At 53.6% G+C, this 25,739-nt stretch overlaps 1 protein-coding gene across 2 annotated transcripts in view; it reads right to left on the bottom strand.

Moving 5' to 3' along the window:
- Nucleotides 1-25,739, bottom strand: part of MYO5B (myosin VB) — a 223,144-nt gene that overhangs the window by 77,927 nt on the left and 119,478 nt on the right. For both annotated transcript variants that reach the window (XM_080684268.1, XM_080684267.1), the window contains exons 5-10: nucleotides 15,457-15,613; nucleotides 12,501-12,644; nucleotides 10,883-10,964; nucleotides 8,848-8,955; nucleotides 7,112-7,221; nucleotides 1,552-1,817 (exon numbers count right to left, since the gene is read on the bottom strand). In XM_080684268.1, the coding sequence (XP_080540394.1) occupies nucleotides 1,552-1,817; nucleotides 7,112-7,221; nucleotides 8,848-8,955; nucleotides 10,883-10,964; nucleotides 12,501-12,644; nucleotides 15,457-15,613 (867 nt within the window). The remainder of the gene's footprint in view (nucleotides 1-1,551; nucleotides 1,818-7,111; nucleotides 7,222-8,847; nucleotides 8,956-10,882; nucleotides 10,965-12,500; nucleotides 12,645-15,456; nucleotides 15,614-25,739) is intronic.

Here is a 25,739-nt window from a genome sequence, read left to right as displayed (position 1 = left end):
TGTGTGTCCCGGTGCACAGGCCCTGCAGTGTGTCCCGGAGCCCCCAGGGGGCTGAGCCGGAGCAGGGACCTGCCCAGGGTCGCGCAGCTGAGAGCCTGAAGCTCCAGAGAGGACGCACCTCCTGCTTCCCACGCTGGCGACTCTCCACCCCGGGAGGTCTCCTCTCACACTTTCTCCTGCTGTTCTGACTGGGCTCCTGTTCCTAGAGGCGTCTCCCCACCCCCTCCATGCTTTTACCAGGTCCAGGTCGAACCTCCCCTCCCACAAAGCTTCCCTGGCTGTGCCCACACGCGTGCTCTCTCCTGCCTCACAGCTTGTCCGGCGCTGTGTCGGGACCTCCGGCTGCCCCGGCACAGCTTCTCCTGTGGCCTCCCGTGTGGCGTGGCCTGTGCACAGGCCTCTGTGACGCCAGAAAGCCACGTCCTTCTGCCGTTACCTCCACAGCAGGCGACGTGGTTGGATTTGAAACCCAGTGACGGACAAGAGCAGAGGAGGTGTCACGAGGGCCGGCCGGGCGGGGAAGTGGCCACTTTTAGAGGAGACGCTCCGTAACTACGGCCTCAACGTGGGGAGTCTGGCCGATCAGCCCCCAGAGCAGCCGTTTCCACGACAGCATCACTGTTCTCACGCCTCCCCGCTTCTGTGGGTCCGAGTGTCTATGTGAAGACAGAAGCCATGGCTCCTGCCACGTGAAGATCCCCAGGGACTTTCTCTGGTATTAGCTTAGAGAGGGCAGGGCACGGATCAGAGAAGTGCAAGGGGGGTGCGACCCAGCACATCTCCCTTCCAACAATCCCACGAGGACCAGAAAGAACCTCAGATGGTGGCTCAGAACTTCATGCCACGCCACGAGGACTGAAGCGCAGACGGGCCTGTGATCTGCGGTCACTCAGCGAGCTGTGGCAGCAAAGAATCACCGCGTCTCCCCAGGCCTGGCCACCACACGTCTGCACGCCTCTCCCTGCAGAACAGGCTGCTGTGAGGAACAACGGCCCTTCCCACCAGGTTAGAACTCCGACGGGAAGAGAACCCTCAAGAACAAACGAACACACGGCCCAGACCTGCCCGGTGCCGGGCCAGATCACGGCACCAACGTGACCACCGTGACGGGTGACCTGGTGGAGGAAGTCAGGTGGTAGATGTGAATGAAACAGAACTGAGACACAGAACCCGGATGTAGGTCCACAGCAACTTCCGGGCTGAGCTCGGTGAGACACGTCCCTCTCCGGGCTGTTTCCCAGCTGTAGAAACATATCTACAGGGTTCCCAGTGGGGGAGCTAGTGGTGTTAGGACAGGGTCTGCTCCCCCTCGGGACTGTCCTCCGTACGGTGGGACACCTAGCGCCCTGGCCTCGGGCCACCCCAGTCACCGTGACAACCAGAAACACCGCCCCCCCCCCCATTTCACACTCCCCCATTGAGAACCGCCAGGGGGTCTCCAGGCCTGGCGGCTCTAAAGTGCCAGCAGCAAGACACCAGGACCCTGGGAGGCGCAGGGGCAGGGGCAGGGGCAGGGGCAGGGGCAGGGGCAGGAGCAGGGCGGGCACCCACCCGTAGATGTCTAGGACGCCGATGAAGGAGTGCTGCTTGAGGGCGGTGTGCAGCGCCTTGTTGACCTGCTCCACGATCCAGCCGAACAGCTGCGCGTAGATGTGCTTGGCCAGCGCGTTGCGGGCGTTGACCACCTGCTGCAGGGACATGGTCTTGACGTAGGTCTCTGCCGCGGTGACCAGCTTGCGGTGGCACAGCCAGTGCTCCATCTGGCTGTGCTCCACCCCCAACAGGCGGCAGAAGGCGCCTAGGTGCTCGTCCTGCGGCTGGAAGACGCACAGGGGGTGGGTTCAGGAGGGGGATGGGGTTCAGGAGGGGCGTGGCAGACAAGCACCCCTGCGTGCCCTCTCCCCCCTGCCCGGGGAAAATGGGCCCCAGCGCTCCAGTCCCACCAACACTCTGCTGAGTGGAGAGGACCATGAGGGCCCGAAGAGTGTCATTCCAGCTGATCGTGATGCCTGCCACTGACCAAATTATCAGGGCGTTTCCCTGTCCCCTCTGCCATCGCCAGCTGGTTGCAGAGGGACTGGTTGAGAGGACACCCCGACAGCAGGGAGCGGGTAAACCCTTAGGAGTGAAGAGCTGGAGGCCAGCGGGACCCGGCGGGTGCCGTGCCACCGGCAGAGCTCCATGCCGGGCCTGCCCTCAGCCGGGAAAAAATCCGCACTGACCAGCGAGCTCTGAGGGCACCGGTCTCAGCCCCGTGCCAGCAGCGAGCCCTGAGCCGAGCCTGCACTGACCAGCGAGCTCTGAGGGCACCGGTCTCAGCCCTGTGCCAGCAGCGAGCCCTGAGCCGAGCCTGCACGGACGGCACCCGTCCGGGGCTTCCAAGCAGCTTTTCTCTCATCTTAGCCCGAGGGCCACTCAATAACATGGCACTGAACTTTATAGTCTTACAGCTCAGCGGGAGAGTGAATCCAGGTGGGAAGCTGGACAAATGGCAAAGGTATGGCACTGATTTTGACCTGAGCAATCACCTGGAACACGACCTGCTAACGTCCCAAGCTGAGAGCTAGGGAAACAGGACTTCCTCCAGCCTAAGTCCCTTCTCCCGCCCGGGAGAAGCCCGTCCTGCAGCCGTGCAAGGTCTCACCCAGGGGCCCGGGGCCCCGTGACCCGGAGAACCCAGCACCTCCGTTGGCTGCACTTCATCCCGACCCTCCCGTCCTCCCCCCTCTCCCCAGCCTCTAAGAGTCACTGAAACCTGATCTCCCACAGGGACTTGTCTCGGTTCACCCAAGGGGCATGCTTCCTGAGCACTCGGGGAACCCCCAGGAGCCCCGCTTTTCCTCAGAGGCTCTCCATTACCCACCCCTCACCTAACTCCACATGGGCAGTGACCACCCAGCGGTGAAAGGGAGGCCTTCAGAACAAGCCGGGCCGCCTCCTAATGGCCCTAAATTGCTGGCGGACTCCTTTTCTGACGAGGCTGCCTAGCAGGCTTTGCATGAGGGCCTGTTCAGTGACAATGAACAGTATCGCTACCATTTCCCTCGCAACACTCCATCCCCAGGCTGTGCTGTTTGCTCCTAGGGATGTTTAAAGTCTAATCACACAATGACAAAACCACGGAATGCCAGAGGAGGAGAGAACCTCGCCAAGTCCGTAAGGCCGGTGTTTTTCCAGAGCATGGTCTGTGGAGCCATCGTTACAAAGAGCATTAACTGGCTTTTAAGAAAGGGGACGGCGGGTGACAACAGGTTAAACACAGCTGTGCTGGTTTGTTAACCTGTAAGCACCAAGAGACAGACACCATACCACGCACTTCCTGGACACTTAGAACCCAGAGAACCCTCACTTTCCTACGAAATGGCTTAGGATTAAGGTTCCCGGGAAAATACCTTGGGAACGGTCCTTCTAACCCAATCCTCCTTACTTCTCAGAGGTGGCCCGAGCGCCTCACCCAGCCACGGGAGTCAGCATGGGCTGGTGGGTGTGGAGCGTCCCGTCTTTTGATTCAGCAAGTGGGGTTGCCATGGCCACTCTGCACGGACCCCCCCCCCCCACCTGCTCGCTCCCTCCCCCAAACAGAAAGCCACACGTGGCAAAGGGAGGTACCTGGGCGCTGCCTGGCAGACAACAGGTTCCGAGGGGGCAAGTGTCCGACTTACTCATCTGACCTGTTTCCAAGAAATTCTTAATTGCCAGGCACAGCATCGCAGCTGGATCCCGACATGTAGATGGCCTGCTAGCAGCCACGTTGGCCGCCCACACCTGCCCACAGGCACCCTCCTCTCCCCTCCCCAGCACCTCCCAGGTGGACACAGTGGAGAACGTGCCTGAGCATCCCCTGCTATGGGATGGGTTCCCGTCCACTGTGGGGGGGTGTGGCTCCCCCCTCTGTGACCCACTGCTGACTGTTGATTAAAGGTGCTAACTGAAGCTGATGTAACATCATGCAATTACATTTAGGCTTAATTAAACGATGCTAAATCCATTAACAAGAGCCAGCAGCAGAGATCGCAGATTAGGTGTTTGGGCCCGTCTGGCCAAATTCAAAAAACAAATCGCCTCTGGCATCCAAGTCACTGCAAGTGGCTGCATCGCCAAGGCAGCTCTGGGGGCCGAGGACCACGGTTCCTGCTGTAATTAAAAATGAAAACCAGCGAGCAGAAGGCACCCTGCGTATGGATGGCAGCATTTCCCTAGGAGGCCCACCCCGCGTCCCGAGGAATAGACCACAATGCATCTGAGAGGGGACTCTCCCTGCATCCTCTTGGTGAGGCGTTTCTCGGGCACACACTGCGTGCCCAGCACCGTGCCAGGCACCAGCGGGGGACGTGAGGCCAGGGGAGGGCAGCCCGGGCCCAGGGGTGGGCAGTGTGCAGGGGAAGTTCGCTGGCTGGGTCTGGACTGGGCGTTGTGACTTAGAAAGGAGTGTCCTCTCTCTGGGGCTGGGGAGTGAGGAGGACGCTCCGAGGGGCCACTCTGACTCTAACCACATGGTGATGATCATTAAGACCTGAATCGTGGGTCCTGGGGTAAGGCAGGTAACGTCACCCCCTCTGCAGATGAGGAAGAGACCGGGAAGGTTAAGGAGCGATCAGTAAGAGTCAGATCCAAGGTCTCAGCTCAATTAGTTCTCTCCACGGCCTCTAATTGGGGAGGAATCCAAGATGCGCCCAGACCACGTGCCTGCGCTCAGAAGCCTCCGACTTGCCGCTACTTCCAAGGGAAACCATGTGGTACCCAGACCCCTGTCTGTCAGGGGCCCTGCCCCCCTCCTCCCCTCCTTCACCACCACCTGTGTCCTCCGTCCACTCTTCCCCAGCGTGGCCTGATAGTCCCACCTCTGTGCGGCCTTTACACAATGCTCAGCGGTGCCAGTGTGTGTGAGGGCCGGAGCAGTGAGCGCCCCGACAGGGCCCCAGCGTTTAGTGGGGAAACAGCGTTTAGTTATGGAACAAGAGCAACACTCACTTCCCTTCTCACCTGGAGGTGCCCTGAGAGGCTGGGTGGGGGAGACCAGCTATAGGACTGGGGAGACACTTCACAAAAAGGCCCTGGCTTTGCAAAAAGGCCTTGGCTCGGCCCACTGAGCCTGCAGGTGCCCGAGCTCACGGGCCCTGCTTCTCACGCCTCACCACCAACCCCCCATGTCCTCGGATGTGCCCATCCACTCGACTCTCAGGCACATCGCCCCGAGCCGAGAGCCGCAATCACCCGTCTGCCTCTCAGGTGGCTACCGGGTGCCGGTGCCGGTGATACCATGAGGAGCAGGTCAGTCCCTGTCCTCACAGCCTTCAGTCTCATGTGGGAGAGGAATCTTCAGCAACACAGCACAGCTACAGCCACGGATGTGCCCCGGAGCAGAGGTACCAGTGCTGTGAGAGCCGCGATGGGGACGGGATGTGCTCCCCCTAAGGAGAAGGGGACTGAGGAGGGGGCTACAGGCCAAGAGAACACGTGTCATCTGTTCCTGCAATTTACCAGGCGAAACCAGGAGCTTTTCAATGCGCCTGCTCCTCATCTCACTGGTCCCTGACCCCAGGGAGAGTGTGGTTGGCCTAAGGAACTATGGGACACTTATTGGGGTGCAGTGGGAAGGCACAATTCTCTGTGCCTTTCTCATGAGGGGAAAGGCATCGGGGGCCATCGTCCACTGTCCATAAGGACTCAGCCTTGGGGACTGTTTGGTCTGCACCACCCCACCAAGACACAGGTCCTCCTCTGGGTCCCTGAGCCTCTCTCAGCATCGTCACTGCCACCCGCTCTGCCCACACACACACACACACACACACACACACACTCTGATGTCCAGGGCACCTAACACTGTGGCTCCAACATCCCCCTTCTCACTGGGCCCAGGTGGGTGAGCCTCCACGTCCTCAGGAGGCTGCAGACTCCACGCTGAGGGTAGAGGCAGCCTGCATGGCCAAGGGGCCTCCCACCCCCACCGTTTCTCTTTTAGGGAAAAAGTCTGGAGCAGGGCGAGAGGAGGTGATGAGCTCTCCCAGATGCCAGCGACGTTCAGGCCTTCCTCTCCCCAAAAGCAGGGCCAGCGTTAACTTCTGATACCCCCACCCTAGTGCGACAAGCAGGAGGCAGCTAATACATGTTTGCACCGACCTGTGCGTGGCATGAACCCTCGCCCATGTCATATTCTGGAGCACTGTTTTCTGTCTGTTCCCAGCAGCTGGCTATTTAACTGCTAAGCCCTTTGGGGCAAGAATCACACTTGGCACCTCCCAGGACTTCGCGACCCCACGCAGGTTCACTGATTCACGGCCAGGACATCAGTCATGTCGGCACAGCACAACGACATACCCACAAGCACGTCACAGGTGCTGTCCGTTCTGCGCCGGCACCCGCTCCACCGGCTGCCCAAGTGGACATGTTTTTATGACGCACATCAGGCACCACCCTGGGCACCAGGAAAAGAACAGTCATCGCGAGCGTGTGTGAGGCGCTGTGCAGTGTGCAATACCTTCACACAGGTCTCACTATCCCGCCCGTATCTCGGAATCTCGGCAGGTGTTGTCAGCTGTCCCATCTCCCCAGTGAGCTTGTTAAACTCCTGCAGACGGTCACCAAGCGTGGCGCCTAACACGCCTTCACAGCCTTCCAGAATGGTCCTCAGGCAGGAGCTCCAAGCGCCCGTGGGCTGATCACCGGGATAGCATTCCGTGGACCTCGGGGCACTTGCAGATCAAACCATCAGAAATACGGAGGCCCGGCCACATGGCTCAGTCAGTTAGAGTGTTGTCCCCACACGCCAAGACGGTGGGCACACTCCCCGGTCAGGGCACATACCGGGATCAACCAGTGAATGCATCGATCACTGCCTGTCTGTCTACCTCCCTCTCCCTCTCTCAAAAGTCAATTAAATGTGTTGAATAGCCACGAAATCCCCTGCCCTCCGTGATAGACATGTGATGGGAGCTGATTTGAAAGGGATTTGTTCTTCCAAAACACTATCGGCAAGGGACCAGAAGCCAATTCTGGGAAGAATAAATACCCTACGAGTGCCCTCTAAATGCAAAGACGCGTTTCGGTTGTGTGCAACCGCGAGAACAGAGCGAGCTGCGGACATCTGTCTCCGCGCTGGCGTGCGACTTACTGATACGCTACAGGAGTCATCCTGGCGCTCGGCCTGAATCTCCACGTTTCCAAGGTGCAGGATGGAAGCGATGATCTTAAAAATGCTTATCTGGTGGGACTCTCTCACCCCTGGGGGAGAAAGAACAAATGGCACTCAATATCCACAGCATTTCACCTTTTTAAGGGCCTTTTTTTTTCTTTTCTTTAAAGGTTTGATTTTCCTTTCTGGGCCAGTGACTCCTATAACGATTCCAGCTCCTCACCAAGTAATTGCCACTCACAGGACAGCTCAGAGGGCACCGGGCTCCCCACTGAACGGAAGCGCCTCTGCTCTGACCGTCCTGATCAGACCAGAGGGGCCATGGCACCGGCTTGTCTCCAGGAGCAAAGGAGAGGCAGCAATCTGCAGGCTCATTCTGGACTTAGATTTCCACCACACGCTTTACGGATGTCTTTATGAGCTTAATAAGAATGGCCATTTATCTGCCGTCACTTTTCTCACAACACCATCTCCTGCAAACATCTGAGGCACCCATCCAAAGTGCCAGCCGGGGAAGCGGAGGAGAAACGCCTGGGAGAGGCGTGATGGCGGGGCGGCCAGGAAGCTAGCTGCTGCTCCCCACACCACGTGCCCCCTCACAGCGACAGGCACGCACACCTTCCCCGAGCCACTGTGGCAGCAAACGCCCGTGTAACATTTATGTATGCAACTAAGTTACCAAAGGCCTGGATAATCTCTTACCATGTATTACTTCGCTTTCAGGCATTATACCGTCTACTTAAATTGCAAAATATTTCAGAAGCATAATAAAAGTTACCGAATAGCCCTAGCTGGTTTGGCTCAGTGGATAGAGCATTGACCTGCAAACTAAAGGGTCCCATGTTTGATTCCGGTCAAGGGCACATGCCCGGGCTGCAGGCTCGATCCCCAGTGGGGGCGTGCAGGAGGCAGCCGATCATTGATTCTCTCTCCTCATTGACGTTTCTATCTCTCTCTCCCTCTTCCTTCCTCTCTGAAATTAATAATATATATATATATATATATATATATATATATATATATATATTTTTAAAGTTACCAAATAATACAATGAACACCAGTCAACCTACCACGCAGTTTAGGAAATAATACAGTTGTTCCCACATATTCCTCCCCAGCTGCAGTTACTTAATTTTAAGGCAATAATTTATCAGGCTAAAAAACAGTCAGTGACACCTATGTTCATGGGATTGAATGCCCGTCATGCTAGGATGGAAACCTTTGCTCATTTAGCCCACAGAGTGGTGCACCCTCAAATCCTCACTTTGAGGAAAGGTCAACAGGACACATGGGCGGCCGAGAGCTGGGGCGGAGAACAGCAAGGAGAGATTCACCGAGGACAAGAGGCCTCCCCGTCGCCCTAACCAGTTTGGCTCAGTGGATAGAGCGTCAGCCTGCAGTCTCAAGGGTCGCAGGTTCGATTCCGGTCAAGGGCATGTACCTTGGTTGCGGGCACATTCCCAGTAGTGGGTGTGCAGGAGGCAGCTGATCGATGTTTCTCTCTCATCGATGTTTCTAACTGTCTATCCCTCTCCCTTCCTCTCTGTAAAAAGTCAATAAAATATATTTTAAAAAAAAAAGAGGCCTCCCCGTCGGCTGATGAAGGTGGACAAGCCAAGCGGGATGTGGACGTGGCCGTGCTTTCCTCCTCCCCTGAAAGCAGCCCTCCCGGCCTTCCCCCCCCCCCGCCCCCCCCTCACCCCCAAGCTCCTTACCAAGGAGCGTGAAGGCCTGTCGAGTCTTCTCAAAGTCCTCCGCATCGTCCACGCCCTCGATGGACGTGTCTCCTCCCTGGGACGCGTAGAAAAAGTCCTCGGCACAGGCTGTGGAAGGAAGGAGCGAGGCATCAGACACGGGGTGGTGGGGGGCAGAGCTTCACCCCAGTTTACCCACAGACGGTGACGCGTGGGGAGTCCTGCTCCCTTAGTAAGCGCCCCCAGACATCGCTAGTCCACGTGGAAGCCTGACCTGACGGCGGCAAGTGGAGAGAAAACTTCAATGAGGAAAGACAGAAAATGACACCACAGCCTGGACGAGGCGTCGTGCTTGTGCGAAACGTTCTGTGGCAATCCGGCAGACGGACAAGATGAGTCAGACAGGGGCCATCCACCCTGGAGTAGAATTCGCCCCAGACTTGTTTCTAAAAGGGACCTAACCCACACAGGCAGGTAGGATGTGCGCCCACCTGGAATCCCAGGCTCCCGTGACCCTCAGCGACCTTCGCCTGAGCATCCCGTCTGATAAAGGAGGGGCAGCGATGTGCCCGGGGAAACATGCATCGTTGGTTCATTTGTTTTACCGAGATGGAGCGCCCCTGAGCCACTGGGCACATGGACCAGGCTGGGACCCTCACTGATTGTTCTCATTCCCCTGCTTCATTCCTCTCCCGTCCGGCCTGGGGCGGCCCGGGGACAGCTGGTGAGGGCCAGGCCCTGTCCTAGAGTTCAGAGCCAGCCTCGACAGAGGGAGAAACAGCAACCGCTGGGCAGCATTCACACCGCGGGGCTGGGAAGCTAGCATTTAAGGCCACAAACACACATGATCAAAATCACCCCTGAAAATAAAATCACTCACATTTCCCACAGACTACGAAGTACCTCTGGGTGGTACAACCCTGCCCGGGACTTAGTATCTCTACGTGTATAATGTCTGATGTTGACAAGATGTCACCGTGGCCGGTTTTCCTCCTCCTCTGAGCATGTGCCGTGGAACACACATCAGTCGAACATGCCTAGATGCAGCGTCACGCAAGCCCAGGCCCCTCTCAACACCTGACTTTCCAGTTTGACCTCCCAGCCACTTCTGGGTCTCCTTCCTCCCTCCTCTCTGACTGCCGCTGCCCTGGGTCTAACCTTCAGCGCCTGCTGGCTGAGGCCTGTTGCAAAAGCGAAGCCAGTCTCGCTGCTTCTGCCCCGTCCCTGGAACAGCCAGTAACTCGCTCACCCCGCTCTCCCGTTAAAGCACGTAGAGACCCTCCTGCCCCAATGCCCTCAAGGCAGAGGTCAAAGGCCCTCAAACAGCCTCCTGGACTGTTCTTCATGAAGTGGCCTCCCCTGCCCCACAGTCAGGCCTGTCCTTCCCCACCTCTCTGTCCCAGCTTCCTACTGTCATTCCTCAGCTCCACCCCTGTTCACGCCTTAAATTGGCCCTGCTTACCTCTCCCTCCTGGTCTCTCCCCATTTCCCACCTTGCACCCCGTGCTCCACGCCACTGAGCTTTACCAGTGCCGCCGCCGCCAAGCCCACAGTGCGAGGCCCGGCTAGGAAGCGTACAGCTCAGTCCCAAGCCCCGCCTCACACGGCCTGAGCCGGAAGCATCAGGCAGCACCGCTGCCCCAGGAACGGGGCGCCCAGGCCAGGTGTAGCGTGGGAAGGAGGGCTCCCTGGAGGAGCCACTCACGCTGGTGCCTGGAGGCGCTCGAAGGGCGAGAGGAAGCACGCGGGCCCTGAACTCACAGGCTCAGCAGAGTGAGATCCTATGGAGGAAGTCGCTTCAGGCCTCTGTGAGGGTGACATGCTCAGCCCTCACCTCACCACGCTGAGAGCTCTGGCACAGAGCGAGCGTGCCCAAGGCTGGGTGAGAGCACCCATTCCTTCCCTGCAGACTCGCCTTTCAAAGCACCTCCTGTGAGGGTGTGTCACAGCCTGCGTGGAGGCAACTGAAGGTGCATGCACCCGCTGCAGTGCAGCCCCCCCCCCCCCGCCCCCGGCCCCCCGGCCCATCTCCCCAGGGCGGGCCCCCTGCACTCACTCAGGCCGAGCTCCTTCAGTTCCGGGAGGCTGGCCACAGCGCAGAGCTGGTAGAAGATGTGGTAGTTCCTCTCATCGTCTGCCTGGAGGAGGACAAAGGTCAGCAGTTTTAGGCTGGTCATCCCCAGGAGCGCCCCCTCCCCATCCTAACCCCAGGGTGCTCTGATGTCAGAGGTCAAGGCTTCTCCTCCACGCCTGTGCCCTCCTCAATGCCACCTCCCATCTCCCAGCCACTAAAGTGGGGCCTTCTTCCAACCCGGGGAGTTTCCCCTCTTAAATGAAAACGTTATTTTCCTTTTCCTGCTATGAACATCATTGCTATTCCGCACACGGCAGGTCCACCATCAGCACCCAGTCAGCGTGCTGCCGGCTCGTGCTGCCCAGACGGCACCTCCCACTGTGGGCTCCTGTCTCCTCGGGAGGCCTGGGGCTGAGGAAGAGCCCGCGCTGGCCCATCACCAGGCTGGGCAGCAGGGAAGGTCCCCGAGTGAGACAGGCTGAGTGCACATTTGGGCCAGACCTGACCTAAGTTGGCAGTGGTGTTGGCATTGGGTTGGTGTTGTTGTTGGTGTTGGTGGTGGTGGTGGGGGGGGGGGAGGCCCGAATAAAGGGAGCCAGGGGGAGGAAAGCTGCCAGGTGCTGAGGGGAGAGTCTGGCAGAGCCTGGGCAGCACCCCACCCGCACCCCGTACAGCGGGCTGTTTGCTTGGCTGCAGGGAAGTGGAGAACGTGGGGTTGTCTAGTCAAACCTGGGAGGTGGAGAAACAGCCTTGGCAACACAGGGAAAAGAAAAGCAACAAAGCTGGTGAGGAAGACCATGAAGCCCGTTGCTAAGAGTCAGCATGGACACAGGTGTCGCTGAGACACGAACACCTGAGGCCTCTTTTGATGTCCCCTCTGGAGGCGGCTGAAATGCCAGGGCTAGGAAGCCATTCGCCCGGAGAGAGTGTGCGGCCGGCTCACACCGGGGGCACAGACCAGCGTCTCGGTCCCAGGATGGGACATCGAAAGGAGCTGCAAGAGGCCCGTTCTCCTGCTGTGAGCTGACTGACCTCCACCAGAGGCCGGGGGGAGACGGAGGGGGCCACCACGAGGCCAAAGAGCAGTGGGAAGAAGGGAATGAATGGAAGGCGAGCACAGAAATGAGGACCCGCGTCTGGTGAGAAGCGGGAACCCCATTAATTTGAAAAGGAAACCGGGTTGGTTTTTCCCTTTTTTATAACCTGCCAAATAGGAAGGTTCCCGGGAGAGCTTAGCCCCATAGACGCCATATGGCGAACCCTGGCCATGCTGCTGAAACCCACAGCGGGACTCCTTCCTCACGGCCCCTTCGGGGTCTAGCACAGGCTCGCACTTCCCAGGCACTCAGTATGTGTGCTGATTGAATCTGAACACCATAGTCATTGAGAAATAACTGGTACCATGTTTTTCAGGCCTGATGCCTTCAGTCCTTGAATGCATACTTATCGATGGAAGAAGAGAAAGAAAGCCAAAAGAACAAGCATCTCCCATTCCAGGCTCAGAGGATGAGCTGCTCTGTGGATGCCAGGCGTGGGGTCAGGGAGCAAGTACCAGCGTCCTTGGGGGAAAACGTACAGAACGCCCCCGTCGCACCCTCACCTGGAAGACCACCCTGGACTTCTCCAGCAGGTAGGTCCTCATGTTGGCCCCGATGATGTGGTACCTCTTGTCGAAGCCAATCTGAATGTACTTCCCAAAGCGGCTGCTGTTGTCATTGCGGGTGGTTTTGGCATTTCCGATGGCCTGTTCAGAACACACAAACGAAAGATGTGCAAGATGGGGAGGGCTTGCCCAACGTCTGAGGATCGCTGCGGAGGGACACGCCCTCTTTACCTCACCAGGCTGCGTCGGGAAGTGATAGGATGGATCTACACATACTTTTAAAGTATACAATGGTACCCACACAGGGAAGAGGTTGTATTATTACTACCGACCCCCTAATCCCTACTCTGGGAATGAAGAACTTCCAGCTTCTATGTGTATGAAGAACTTGCATGTTATTCTTTATTTTTTAAAATGTATTTTATTGAATTTTTTACAGAGAGGAAGGGAGAGGGATAGAGAGTTAGAAACATCAATGAGAGAGAAACATCGATCAGCTGCCTCCTGCACACCCCCTACTGGGGATGTGCCCGCAACCAAGGTACATGCCCTTAACCAGAATCGAACCTGGGACCCTTCAGTCTGCAGGCCGACGCTCTATCCACTGAGCCAAACCAGTTAGGGCTTGCATGTTATTCTTTAGCTTTTAAACCCAGGCTGGATTTTTCTGGTGACTGACCTAGGAAACATGTTGACGCAGGAGGGAAGCAAGTCCAACTGCTGTGAATGATACAAACCCAAGCTTCGACCATCACTGAGTCCAGAGTCCAACAAAAGAAGCAGATATGATGCAAGTAGTTAAAATTTGGAAAAGGAGCAAATGACAGAAGCAGGAAATTACAGAAGAAACTCATATGACTGATAAACATCAGACAAAGACACACGACCTCAGCGGTAATCAGAGAGAGGCAGGCCAAACGGACAGTCCAGAGTGGCAGTAACCAAGGACTTTGAGACTCTGAAACGATGATGAGGCTGTAAGGAAAAAGAGACTCACACACAGCTGGCTCAATGTTAACTGGAACCACCACCTGGGCACATCTATAAAACTGAATACCCATGCCCCTACAACTCATCACCGCTACTTCTAGATCGCACCTAGAGGCTGCGTGTGGCAATAAAATATATATTAACTTAAATGTCTACCAACAGGGGGGAGAGACACATACAATGTGGAACAGTCATACAATGGATACCATAAAGCTGTTCGGCTAAGTACATCAGAGCATGATTTTGGATAAATAAAAAGATGTTGAGTGACAAGCATTCACAAGATGGTGGACAGCATGTGGCTCCATGCATGGGTCACATCACGGAACAGACTTATTTGCATGCACAAATATGGAGTAAAAGAAAAATGGGCTGAGACATGTCATTTCAATGTAGAGATTATTCAATAACCAGGGACCTTTCCATGCAGTGTGGAAACAGAAAGAAGGGAGCCATTAGCCGGGCCCAGCAGACTGAAAACAGCTTCACGTGTCGAATGAAGTGGATGTTAGAGGGTGAGAGGCTTTTACCCGCAGGGGAGGAGAAGGGGTTGTGTCTGTGAATATAGCGTGGGCAAAGGGGCAGGGGTATGTGAGAGCATGGACACGTGTGAAGTGGCTGGAGTATGTGGACACAGGAGAGAAGCCAAGAGGAGACGGGATCAGCAAGGGATGTGGAGGCAGATCCTTATACAGGTTAACAGTTATAGGTTTTCTTATTTCTTTATCTTTGAAAAAAAAATTCCAGCCCTGAGAATGTGCATAGTAACTGGTCTTGGTTTCCATCCGTTCCCCTAACTGGCCTCCTTTCTTTCTCCCAGGATTGGGGGGTGGGGGGACCTCTGTGGCTCCCACAGTCGGCCTGAACTTGGGCTCTGCCCCGGCTCTAGCTGTCTCTTGATTACCAATGTCCCTTTAATCAGTGCTGACTTGGGAGAAAGTCGCTCCCGGGCTGCTGACAAGCTCTTACACGGAACGGGGTCAGAGAGCTCTGCGCTGACACCGAATCAGGCCAATCCGTCCTCGAGTCACTTTTAACTCGAACAACTGCCACTTGGCGCAGCCCCCGGGGAACTCAGCCTCCTCACACCCGCTCTCTCCCCGGGAGGCGCTGCTGTCGCTGGGCTGTGGGCATAATGAGATGAAGACAGGACCAGAGCCCGCTGCTTCGTGGGAAGGAGCCCTCCTTCCCCGGGAGGGACAGAGCCATCAGCAGTCGGCTGTCTCCCGAGGAGCCACTGGGCTCCCTGGACACAAGCACCCAGCTAGACTCTAGACGTATGACAAGTTGGCGACACTCTCTAACCCCACCCAGAGTTCTTCCTGCCCAAGTTCATATCCAGGATCTCCTGTTAGTCTAACACTTAATAACAGCTCAAGGATGGTAAAATCCTACATCTGACAGAATGAGCCTTCGGGACTGACACAATTTCCCAAGTGCCACCTGTACAAGGCAGAGATTTAATGTTTTGAGCCCAAATGATTTAGTATTTATTTGCACGGCATCGTGAAAGATTAGGCTGGTTCATGTACACACTCCTTCCTCCTTTTGACCTTAGCAACTGAACCCCATCTTGTGTATTTGGGGAGCTTATTGCACTCACATGTCTCCCATGCCACAGCACCCTGCCTGCCCAGCCGTCCACCCGCCTACCCAGGCCATAATGGATACTGAAGACATAATTTTAAGTCACTGTCATTTTAAAATCTTTCCCAGAGCAGGAACTAGAGAGATGCTCGCGTGCCAATGGTCACAGGAGCATCATTCACAGTAGCCAAAATAATGGAAGCAATTTTTCCCTCTGCAGTGGACAGCAGGCTCTCGGCGAAAGACGTGAATGCTGACCGCATGGGGTGCTCCCAAGGATTCTTGTGAGCAGCCACCCAAGGTGGGCACCCAGCAGTCCCCCTGCCAGCGGGAGGGACTCCAACCAGGAAGGCCAAGGGCGTTGGGAAGGCTTTACCTCCATGATGGGACTGGACGCCAGGACCTTCTCTTCGATGTTGGTGTCACTGGCGGAGCCGCCCACCGTGGCGAAATAGCGCATGGCATACTTGGCGGACACGGTCTTGCCGGCGCCGGACTCCCCGCTGACGATGATGGACTGGTTCTTCTCGTCTCTGGAAGGGAAGAGCACTGGTCAGGCGCTGGCGTGGGAAGGCTCTGCTGCCCGCGGCCTCAGCCCGACCAGGAGCACCCCTATCTTTTAGGGACAAAGGTAAGGGACAAGATCGGCCAAGTGGGAGCAAAAAAGGAGTTCTGAAAGGGCTCACAAATGGCCCACCCCTTCTTTATGACCCACAGGAAGGGCCGCAGCCAGCTGGTCACTCTGCCGGGTTCTCTCTGGATGCAACGCCCCTTAGGTCATCGCCATGTACAGATAAATCTCCCCTGAGAATTTACAGATGCGTATTCTCACCCTTGTTTCTATAATACGCCCACCTTGTGCTACTGTGTAAGTTATCATATTTTCAAGAACAAGGATCCTGCCCTACCCGGTTTGGCTCAGTGGATAGAGCGCTGGCCTGTGGACTGAAAGGTCCTGGGTTCGATTCTGGTCAAGGGCACATCCTAGGTTGCAGGCTCGATCCCAGTAGGGAACGTGCAGGAGGCAGCCGATCAATGATTCTCTTTCATCACTAAAGTTTCTCTCTCTCCCTCTCACTTCCTTTCTGAAATCAATAAAAATATATTGTTAAAAAAACAACAAGGATCCTTTCTTCTCCCCTGGTAGATGAGCCTAGCATGCCGGCGGACAGTTCTGAACACTTTTGTTCATATGTCTGTATCACAAAGGGCAGCCATTCGCCACCAGGCAGGTCTTGCTTCAAGTTTCCCAGAAATGAGATAAACAGCTATCAATTGCAGTAAGAGGGATTTCAGTCAGACTAAATGGAAGGTAGAAAGAAGATACTCTACGTCAGATAAAAATGCATCTATATTTATCCCTTTAAAACAGTAGGAAGACAGATGAGTAATGGAAAGAGCAGGCTATGAGGTCTCCAAGGAACATGGATAGTTGAGCAGAGAGCTGAGAACAAATGTTTGGGCCACGGGTTTGGGAGGTGAGTTGCTTGTAAGGGCTACGCTCAGCCATCTACCTCTGGTCCACAAGTGCCCTGCCAGGAGGCAAGCACTTCACTTTCCATCTCCAGTGCTCGGCACAAAATAGATCAATATACACAGCTGGACTAGCAGCTTCTTAGGGATCAACCAGCCCCTCTCTTCCAGACGAAGAAACTGAGACGTGGGAAGATAGGTTTGACGTGGCACCAGCCAAATACTCTTCATACCAGCCCCGTGGCTTCCTGGGCAGGGCGGGTGACAGGGGAAGGAGCAGAGCAGCCACCACCTCACCTGGCTAATAAGCCACACAGGTAGGTTGCAGTTTACCCGCAATGGGGGCGGGGCCAATAGCCAAGAAGCTGCGAAAGTGGTGCCATGGGTTTGATGTTAACTAGAGATGAATGAGAAAGACAGACAGGAGCTGGGAGCACCGGGGAGATGCAGGTGTGCCAACTGGGCTGCGGAAACCTTAACCTTCAGCCACTCTTCAAGGTCAGCAAAGAGCTGTGTGGTCAGCGCTCACACACACCATCCATCAGATGGGGAGGGGCCTTCATGAATACGGGTGAATGGTACTCTGTTGAACAGATGAAAATGAAAAGAAAAAAAAAAGTGGATCTTGCAAAATGGGCTATATAACCAATTGCTTGAAAATGTACTTAGCACCTGAGACCTGTTCTTTGGAGAACGGAATAAGCAACAGCTTTCTGAGACCTCTTGTAGTCCCAGGGTGTCGCTGTTGTCATCAGTGTCTGCTTCTTCTCTGCCTGTTTCGGCGAAAGCTTTACCACGAAAGGTGGCCTCTGAAGAAGCCTATGGATGCCTGTATTTCCAATTCTCATCTATTTTGTTAATTTAATTTTATTTTTACATCCGCTGGGCCCTGGGGACGATGACAGGTGTCATCTCTCGTCTCAATGCCTTCAAAATCAATTCCTGAGAGAACTGTGCAGATGCTCAGCCATCCAGGCGGCCAGGTGGCTGACAAGCTGAGCACAGACCCGAGTCCGACCTTAAGTGTCTCTACCTGCAATAAGGAGGCCTGGATCGCAAGAGTCATACCCAAACGTTTGAAGTTTTGCCTAAAGTCTGTATGTTTAACCTAAAATAAATAGATGAGCACAGGATGCGCTCTTATGTTGATGTCAATTTCACAGATTTTGGTTATTTAGGGCTGGCTGTGGGGAAGGTATTTATAAGGAAGGAATTCTATCCAACGTCCTTCAGAAACATAACCCAGCCCTGGCCGGCTAGCTCAGTTGGTTGGAGCGTCGTCCCAATGCACCAAGGTCACAGGTTCAATCTCTGTTCAGGGCACATACAGGAAGCAATCAAGGAATGCATAAATGGGTGGAGCAATAAAGCAATGTGTGTGTTTTTCTCTCTCTCCCCCTTCCTCTCTCTCTCTCTAAAAAATCAATAAAGTAAAAATTTTACCCTATATAATAAAAAGCTAATATGCAAATCAACCGAACAGCAAAACGACCAGTCGCTATGATGCGCACTGACCACCAGGGGGCAGACACTCAATGCAGGAGCTGCCCCCTGGTGGTCAGTGTGCTCCCACAGGGGGAGTGCCACTCAGCCAGAAGTCGGGCTCACGGCTGGTGAGCGCAGCAGGAGTCTCTCCCACCTCCACGGTAGCACTAAGGACCCCTCGGCAGACATCCCCCAAAGGGTCCCGGACTGCGAGAGGGCAAGGCTGGGCTAAGGGACTTCCCTCCCCCTCCCGCCCCAGTGCATGAATGTCATGCACCAGGCCTGTAATACACACACACACACACACACACACACACACACACACACACAGAAACCCATGTGTGGTTCCATCCATTCAGCCCAATACATGACTTAGCTGGCAATGGAATCAAACTGCTTTTCAGTAAATGCTTTTCTCCTAAGCCCAGCAATTTCGTATCCAGCTTGGCTCAGGCTGCTGTCAGGAAGGTACCACCACCCCAAACAGGAACAGCCCCTTGAAGGTCTGTGCCTCAGGCAAGAGACAGAATTCTGCGTAAGGAGCCCAGCCATGGCCAGCTTCCAGGTAAGACTCAGCCAGCAGCACCTGCACACATAGGTACTCCCGGTTCACACTGCATCCCATCTTTGACACCGGGAGGCAAGATCTAATTGCTTTAAACCCCTCCTCCTGCAAAAATGTCCCATCAAACCACAGTGGCATCTCCCCTCCCCATTCTGGCGGGACCCCCTGGGCTTCGTTCTTTATTCTTTCCTACTTTGCAGGGGCCTGAAGCTAGTCCAGCTCAACCCGATCTTCTCTTCCTCGATCTCACAACTGAGTTCCTGGCACTCGATCATCTTCTGCTTAGGGAGGCTCATCGTTTACTGTTTCTCAATGTAATTAATCACCTATTTACATCCTGGTCGCATGGTGTACAAAATCCTTAGTCATGTGTCGCTTGCTTGGGATTCATAGCTCTTCCATTTTAAAGAAGCCAAACCTGCAGGTTGGAAAGCCAGGTGACACGCCCAGTGCGCTCGGTTCATGCGACCCCAGCCCACACTCGAACACGGGTTCCTGTCTCCCGCACAATTTCCCTCCGGGCTGGGCCGTGACATCCCTACCATCCTTATACCCTTTGCTGAATAATAAAGCATCCCTGAGTGAACTCCCCTAACAAACCTAGCCTCGTCGAAGAGACAGATATGAACCAGGTGTCCTCAGCTTCCTCGCTGAAACCCTTCAGAAGCCCTTCCCCCTGACCACCTACCTTCACAGCATTCACCGTACAACCTCACTGGTCTCCCCTCCAGAACAGGTGGTCCACCTCAGAGGCAGGGGCTTGGATGGGCCGGCCGGCACCTGGAGTGTGTCAAGAGGACAGCCCAGCAAGGGCTATCACATAGACTCACAGAGAGTGGTCCATACAGCTGAGCCCAGAGTCTGGTGCCCCCTAGGGGTGTGCAATTTACTGCCCACAAATCGACCGTGGTGGTCTCTGCCCTGTGCTAGTCTCTGGGGGTCGCCCAGGGGAAGGGGCCCGAGCACAGGGGTCCTGCGCCTCAGACAGGCAAACTCTACTTCCCTGAACTGGGCACTCCCGAGAGAGGACAGAGAGTGGAGAACCATTCACGCGAAAGCCCCTTCCCGCAGCCCAGTCTCCGAACAAGAGGGAGGGGCAGTCTGGCTAAGATACGGTAGGAAGGATGCCCCCCTCTGAACACACCATTAAGTCCCTCCACCGTTTCCTCCTCCAGCGACAAAGCATCCGAAAACTTGGGTGTGTCAGTAGAATACATTCGGTTCCCTAATGGGATCATCAATCTACTGTTTCTTGCCTGTCTGTGCCTGTCTAGTCTCTAATTATATTTTCAACACCCTCTCACAACCCAGATCACCTACTACAGTTGTGTTTTTAACTAAGCTAGAGAATGGGGACACCAAGGATTTTTAATAGAGAATTTGTTCAACCAAAATATTTGTGTCAGGACCATGGACAGAGTTAATAACTAGGAGACAGGCTAGGCAGAATAATGAAAAAGAATCTTGGATGCACCGCTAAAAAAAATGAAAATACTTCAGTGGGATGATACTATCTTTAAAAAATCTGAAAAAGAAATAACACCACACTTAGGGATACAAAGACAGAACTCTATGACTACAAAATGGTATCAAAACCTTTTCAGAGTGGGGCAGTTAGGTCAAGTCAGGAGGAGGGCAGATAAGATTGGGCAAACAACTCTGGATTCTGTAGGGGAAAGAGTAAGGCTGGGGGCCAGAGAGAGGTTAGGATGGAGGCTGAGTTAGGGGAGAGGGATACACGAAATTACGGTGAGGCACCCCGAGGCTGGGACAGAGACCCCGGCCACAGGGAGTCTACAGTCAAACGCTTCCTCCCAAGGTGGGAGTCACTAAAGGGCACTTCTGCTGTGAGCAGGGGCTGGGCCAGAAAGCTCCAAGCAAGAGATCCTATGGACCCTGCCAGCAAGAAAGCCCAGCCTCAAGGCGGGAAGGAGATACATCCTGGGCACCTGGAGGGGGCGCCCCTGGGTGAGGGTCCTGCAGGCCCTGGGTTCCAGGCCTGAGGGAGGTGGACCGGCGTTCCCGAGTCCTCTGTCGCCAGACGCTGATGTCCAACCCCCATCATCCCCCGCGCCCTCCATCGGGAAGGGCTGTGCGCTCAGGCACAGCTCAGAATTCAAACCATCGGGCAGGCTGTCACAGTCACTGGAAACAACTTAATTGACACTTAGCGGTCAGAGTCCTAAGGGTCTACTCGGAAAAAAGAAATTAAAGCTCTGACCGTGCAGGAGCTAAGTACTCAGCGCGTGTAATACCCAAGGATCCTGTTCCCACTCCGGTTCCACAGTGGCCCTTGGCGTGCTGAGTTCTATTTAAGAGCCGCCCAGGTGGAGTGCGGGACAGGCAGCGCCAGCGGGTCCAGCCCTTCCCTTCCTTGCGTTCCTCCCAGAGAGGCTTCTCCTCTCGGATGCGATGGCGTCGCAGGAAGAACCTCGGGGCGCACCAAGCCCACCCCCTGGCAGACAAGCGGGGGCTACAGGCTGTGTGATTCCGACTGTACGGCACCTGGAAAAGGCAAAACTGTGGCATCAGTCAGCAGACCAGGTTGCCAGGGTGAGATGAAGCACAGAGGACGTTCAGGGCTGTGGTGACCCATAATGATGGGCACATGTCATTACGTATTAGACAGATGTATGACGCCATGGAACGTACACCAGGCGTAGACCCGACGTAAACCACAGACTTTGGGTGACTGTGATGTGCTAACGTGGGCTGATCAATGGTAACCGACGTACCGCTCGGCAGGGGGATGTCGACTCTGAGAGAGGCTTTTTGTACGGGGCCAGAGTGTGTGGGAACTCTCTGTACCTTCCTTTCAATCTTGCTGTAAACCTAAAACTGCTCAAAAAAACTGTCTTAATTTAAAAACAGAGATATGTTGAGAAAGATGTTAACTATTTAGATGGCTCATTCTTTGCATGCAGTAGACCTCATAAAAAAATGTCTGAAGAAACATTTGAAATCCTTTAAAATGTCAATGTAAAGATACTGTTTGAATTGGATGAACAGTCAATTATGGAATTAAAGCATTACACAGATTATAATACCGTGTTTCCCCCAAAATAAGACATCCTCCGAAAATAAGACCTACTTACAGGTTTCCTTCTGAGTGAAATATAAGGCATCCCCCGAAAATAAGGCCCCCAGGCTCTGTCTCAGAATGAAAATTAATTTACCGTAAACTGGTCGCTAGGGTCGCCCCGACTGGCATCTAGCAACCAGTGACATTACGCGGAGTCCTGACGTCACTGCTGTGTGGAGGCGGAGCGGAGGTCGGAGTGAGCGGTGAGCGCGGGGCGGGAGAGAGGAGGAGACTTTCGCAGATTCGTGTAGAAGAACAGGAGGATTAGAGCGGACGGGACGAGGCGAAGGTGGTGAGTGCTGGTCTGTCTCTGGTGACACTACCTGATGCTTGCGGCCGCCTTCATAATGACTGAAGGTTCTCAGTCAGTGGCAGACCCTGCTCCAGCCCAGATCCAGGCCCCAGCAAGCCCAGTGACAGTCCCCAGGCAGCTCCCAGGGGGTAAATGTCTGATAAAGGGGTAGGGGGGATGTCTGGTGAAGGTGTTCAGTGGCACAGGGGTGGGGGGAGGGGGATCACTTAAAATGACACAGGAGGATCAGAGGGGACAATCAAAATGACACAGGAGGATCAAAAGGGGTTACTAAAATGGTAATCCCCCCTCTGATTCTCCTGTGCCATTTTGATTCCCCCCTCTGATCCCCCCTGTGTCATTTTGAGTGATCCCCCTCCCCCTCCTTGATACCCCAATTCCTTTTTTTTTACCCCTAGAAATGAACGCAAAAAGAAAAAGCTACTCCGTGGAGTACAAGAAAGGAATCGTGGAAGACTCTTGGGGCCAAAATCTTACTGCTTTCTGCAAAGAGAAGATGTTGAGTATCCGATTGGTCCAAAAATGGCGAGCAGAGTATGGTAACCTCATTGAACAAGTGGACAAGGGAAATGCTAAAAAGCGCAAGTGTGGATCAGGTCAGCAACCATTATTTTCCGAGCTGGAAGACCTGATCTGTGAATGGGTTGTTGACAGGAGAGCAAAGGCTTTGGTTGTGAATAGGGCTCAGATTCAAGAATTTGCCCTTGCAATGGCACCACAGTTTGACATAGCCCCCGAAGACTTCAAAGCATCACAACACAGGCTGGATAATTTCCTTCAGTGAAGTGAACTGTCTTTAAGAAGATCTACAACATTGTTTAGGTTGGAAGATACTCAAGTTATTAAGTGAGCACTTGCATTCAAGTCCTTTATTGATGATGCTGACTTCTCTAAATACAATCTTTCCAACATGATTGCTATGGATGAAACTGCAGTGTTTATGGGCCAATCATCTCAAACAACAATTGAACAGAGGGGTGCCTCCTTAGCGTACATTCCCTCCACTGCTTACAAAAGTGCACGTGTTTCCTGTATTTTGGCAATTCGTCTGGATGGCACTAAAATCCCACCTTTAATCATTTCTAAGGGCAAGAAGGAAAAGATTGAACGTGTTTTGGGCGTTTTTATTCTTGAAACTGAAAAAGCCTGGGCCACACAAGCAGTTATAAGGAAGTGGGTCGATTTAATGCTGCCGCTTGTTATGCGAGGGAGCCAAAGAGGTCTGCTAGTCTGGGATGCAGCCAGCACTCACCGCGCTAAAGACATGAAGACATTTCTTCACAAAAGAAAAATAGATCAGATAATGATTCCTGCAGGAATGACGGCCTATCTCCAGATTCTTGATATTGCAATAAACAAGCCATTCAAAGACAATTTGCGCATGGAAATTAATGACTACATTGAAAATAGAATGGAGAGAAATCAGCGTGGAAACTTTGTGAAACCTAAACTGCAAGAAGTTGTGACTTGGGTGAAGAATTCATGGGAGAAAATCACTGACAGTTGCATTGCAAATGCACTGCGAGCAGGCTACCTTGACAAGAAGTACTCATTTAAAGACAGTGCTATTGCTAAACATGAGAGATTTGGTCCACTGATTCTGAAAGAAATAGAGTCACAAGAAATTCACCAGGAAATTCAGGAATTGAATTGTTATGATGATGTTCCAGAAGATGATGACATGATTGTCATTGAATAAATGAGTAAATTCTTGATACTGTAGGATTTACAGTTTGTCTGGTTTGTGTTGACAACTACCGTACTACCGTACCGTATACAGGTAATAAATTTCCTTTATTTTCATTTAACAATAAATGTGTACCGTATTCTTCTTCATGGAAAAATAAGACATCCCCTGAAAATAAGACCTAGCGTGTCTTTGGGGGCAAAAATTAATATAAGACACTGTCTTATTTTCGGGGAAACACGGTAGTTAATGCATATGGCACCTTCCGCATGCCAGGTATTTTCCACGTATCCAGCAACGGATTCACAGACCAGTCCTAGGAATGAGGTCCTATTGTGATCATTCCCACATGACAGACGAGGAAACAGACACAGAGAGTGTAGGTGCCCTGTCTGAGGCCACACAGCTAGGCAGTGGCAGCACGAGACTCAGCCTCTGGCAGCTGGCTCCAGCATCCGTGCTCCGGACCACTGCACCGCACGGCCGCCTCTGAGATGAGGAGGTTGTCATGGTAACCCAGCATCCTAACACAACAGTGTTAGAGTGTAACCATTTCAACTACCACCCTCAGGCTAATACACGGCGTGTTTAACAAGCAGTTTTAAAGAATCACAAGGAAAGAAGGGAGGGAGGGAGGGAGGGAGGGAGGGAGGGAGGGAGGGAGGGAAGCACACAGACAGATAACCTAAGCGGCAGCGCACTTCTCTCCGAGGTAGCTCAGATGAAGATCTATCCCCCTGTCTCTGTGATCGCCCAGCACGCACTGTTGCACTTCACTTGTCTAAAGTAAGAATAATGTGAGACCATGTTACACTCCAGAGTCATTTATTCTCTACTTGCGAGAGAAGGCAGTAAATCAAACACAAACACAACAGACCTCCAAATCAAGCCTGGCTGACGTGTGAAAAATGAAAAGTTCCTAAACACACTTTTAAAGTACACTATTATCTTTTTTTAAAATTTATTGTGGACAGTATTACAGATGTCCCCCATTTCCCCCCTCTTTGTCCCCCTCCACCCAGCCCCGCCCCACCCCAGGCCTCCCTCCCCAAGTTAGTGGAAGAGCACTAACCTATTACACAAAACGAAGTGGTAGAAGTTACAGTTTTTCTTATATTTTCCTTTATAACGTTTAAAAGGTGGGCCGAGACCTGACCGGTTTGGCTCAGTGGATAGAGCGTCGGACTGCGGACTGAAGGGTCCCAGGTTCGATTCCGGACAAGGGCATGTACCTTGGTTGCGGGCACATCCCCAGTAGGGAGTGTGCAGGAGGCGGCTGATCAATGTTTCTCTCTCATCGATGTTTCTCTCTATCCCTCTCCCTTCCTCTGCATAAAAAATCAATAAAATATATTTTAAAAAATAAAATAAAGTAAAATAAAAGGTGGGCCGAAGGGTTGTTATTAAACTACAAATGACAGGACACAAATGAACCAGGGCTGGAGTCTGCCTCCACCACCTGCCTGCTGGCTTTAAGATCGTCCCAGAACCCACCCACACCCGCCTTTCTTGTGTCGGCCACTCTGGATCTAGCCCAGGGGTGGGCAAACTTTTTGACTCGAGGGCCACAATGGGTTCTTAAACTGGACCGGAGGGCCGGAACAAAAGTATGGATGGAGTGTTTGTGTGAACTAATATAAATTCAAAGTAAAGGAGCGGAGAGGAGAGCAAGAGAACCGGATAGAACAGCCGGATCCGGCCCGCAGGCCGTAGTTTGCCCCAGGCTGGGCCTCTCACTCAAGCTCACGTGTTCTTGGTCTAGTCTGTTAGGGACCAGCATTCAAGCTAGCCACGTCTTTGAAAAATGGCCTCACAAACTAGTCATCCATCACTTAACTTCTGAGAAATCCATCGTTGGGTGATACCACTGGGAATACTAAAAAAGGAATCCCTATCATAAAAGATTTGACCTCAAAAGCCTTCCAGTTCCATGTGAGGAAATCTTAGTCGTTCTAGGCATTTCATGAACACATACCCTGCGAAATAAAACAATGGGCTCTACAAATACAAGGAAGTAAAAGAAACGGAACTGTCAAAATAACAATCGCACACAA

The sequence above is a fragment of the Plecotus auritus genome (assembly GCF_963455305.1).
Source record: "Plecotus auritus genome assembly, chromosome: 8".
Lineage (NCBI taxonomy): Eukaryota > Metazoa > Chordata > Mammalia > Chiroptera > Vespertilionidae > Plecotus > Plecotus auritus.
The sequence above is the reverse complement of the archived record's forward strand: the minus strand, read 5'-3'. Positions and strand labels throughout refer to the sequence as shown.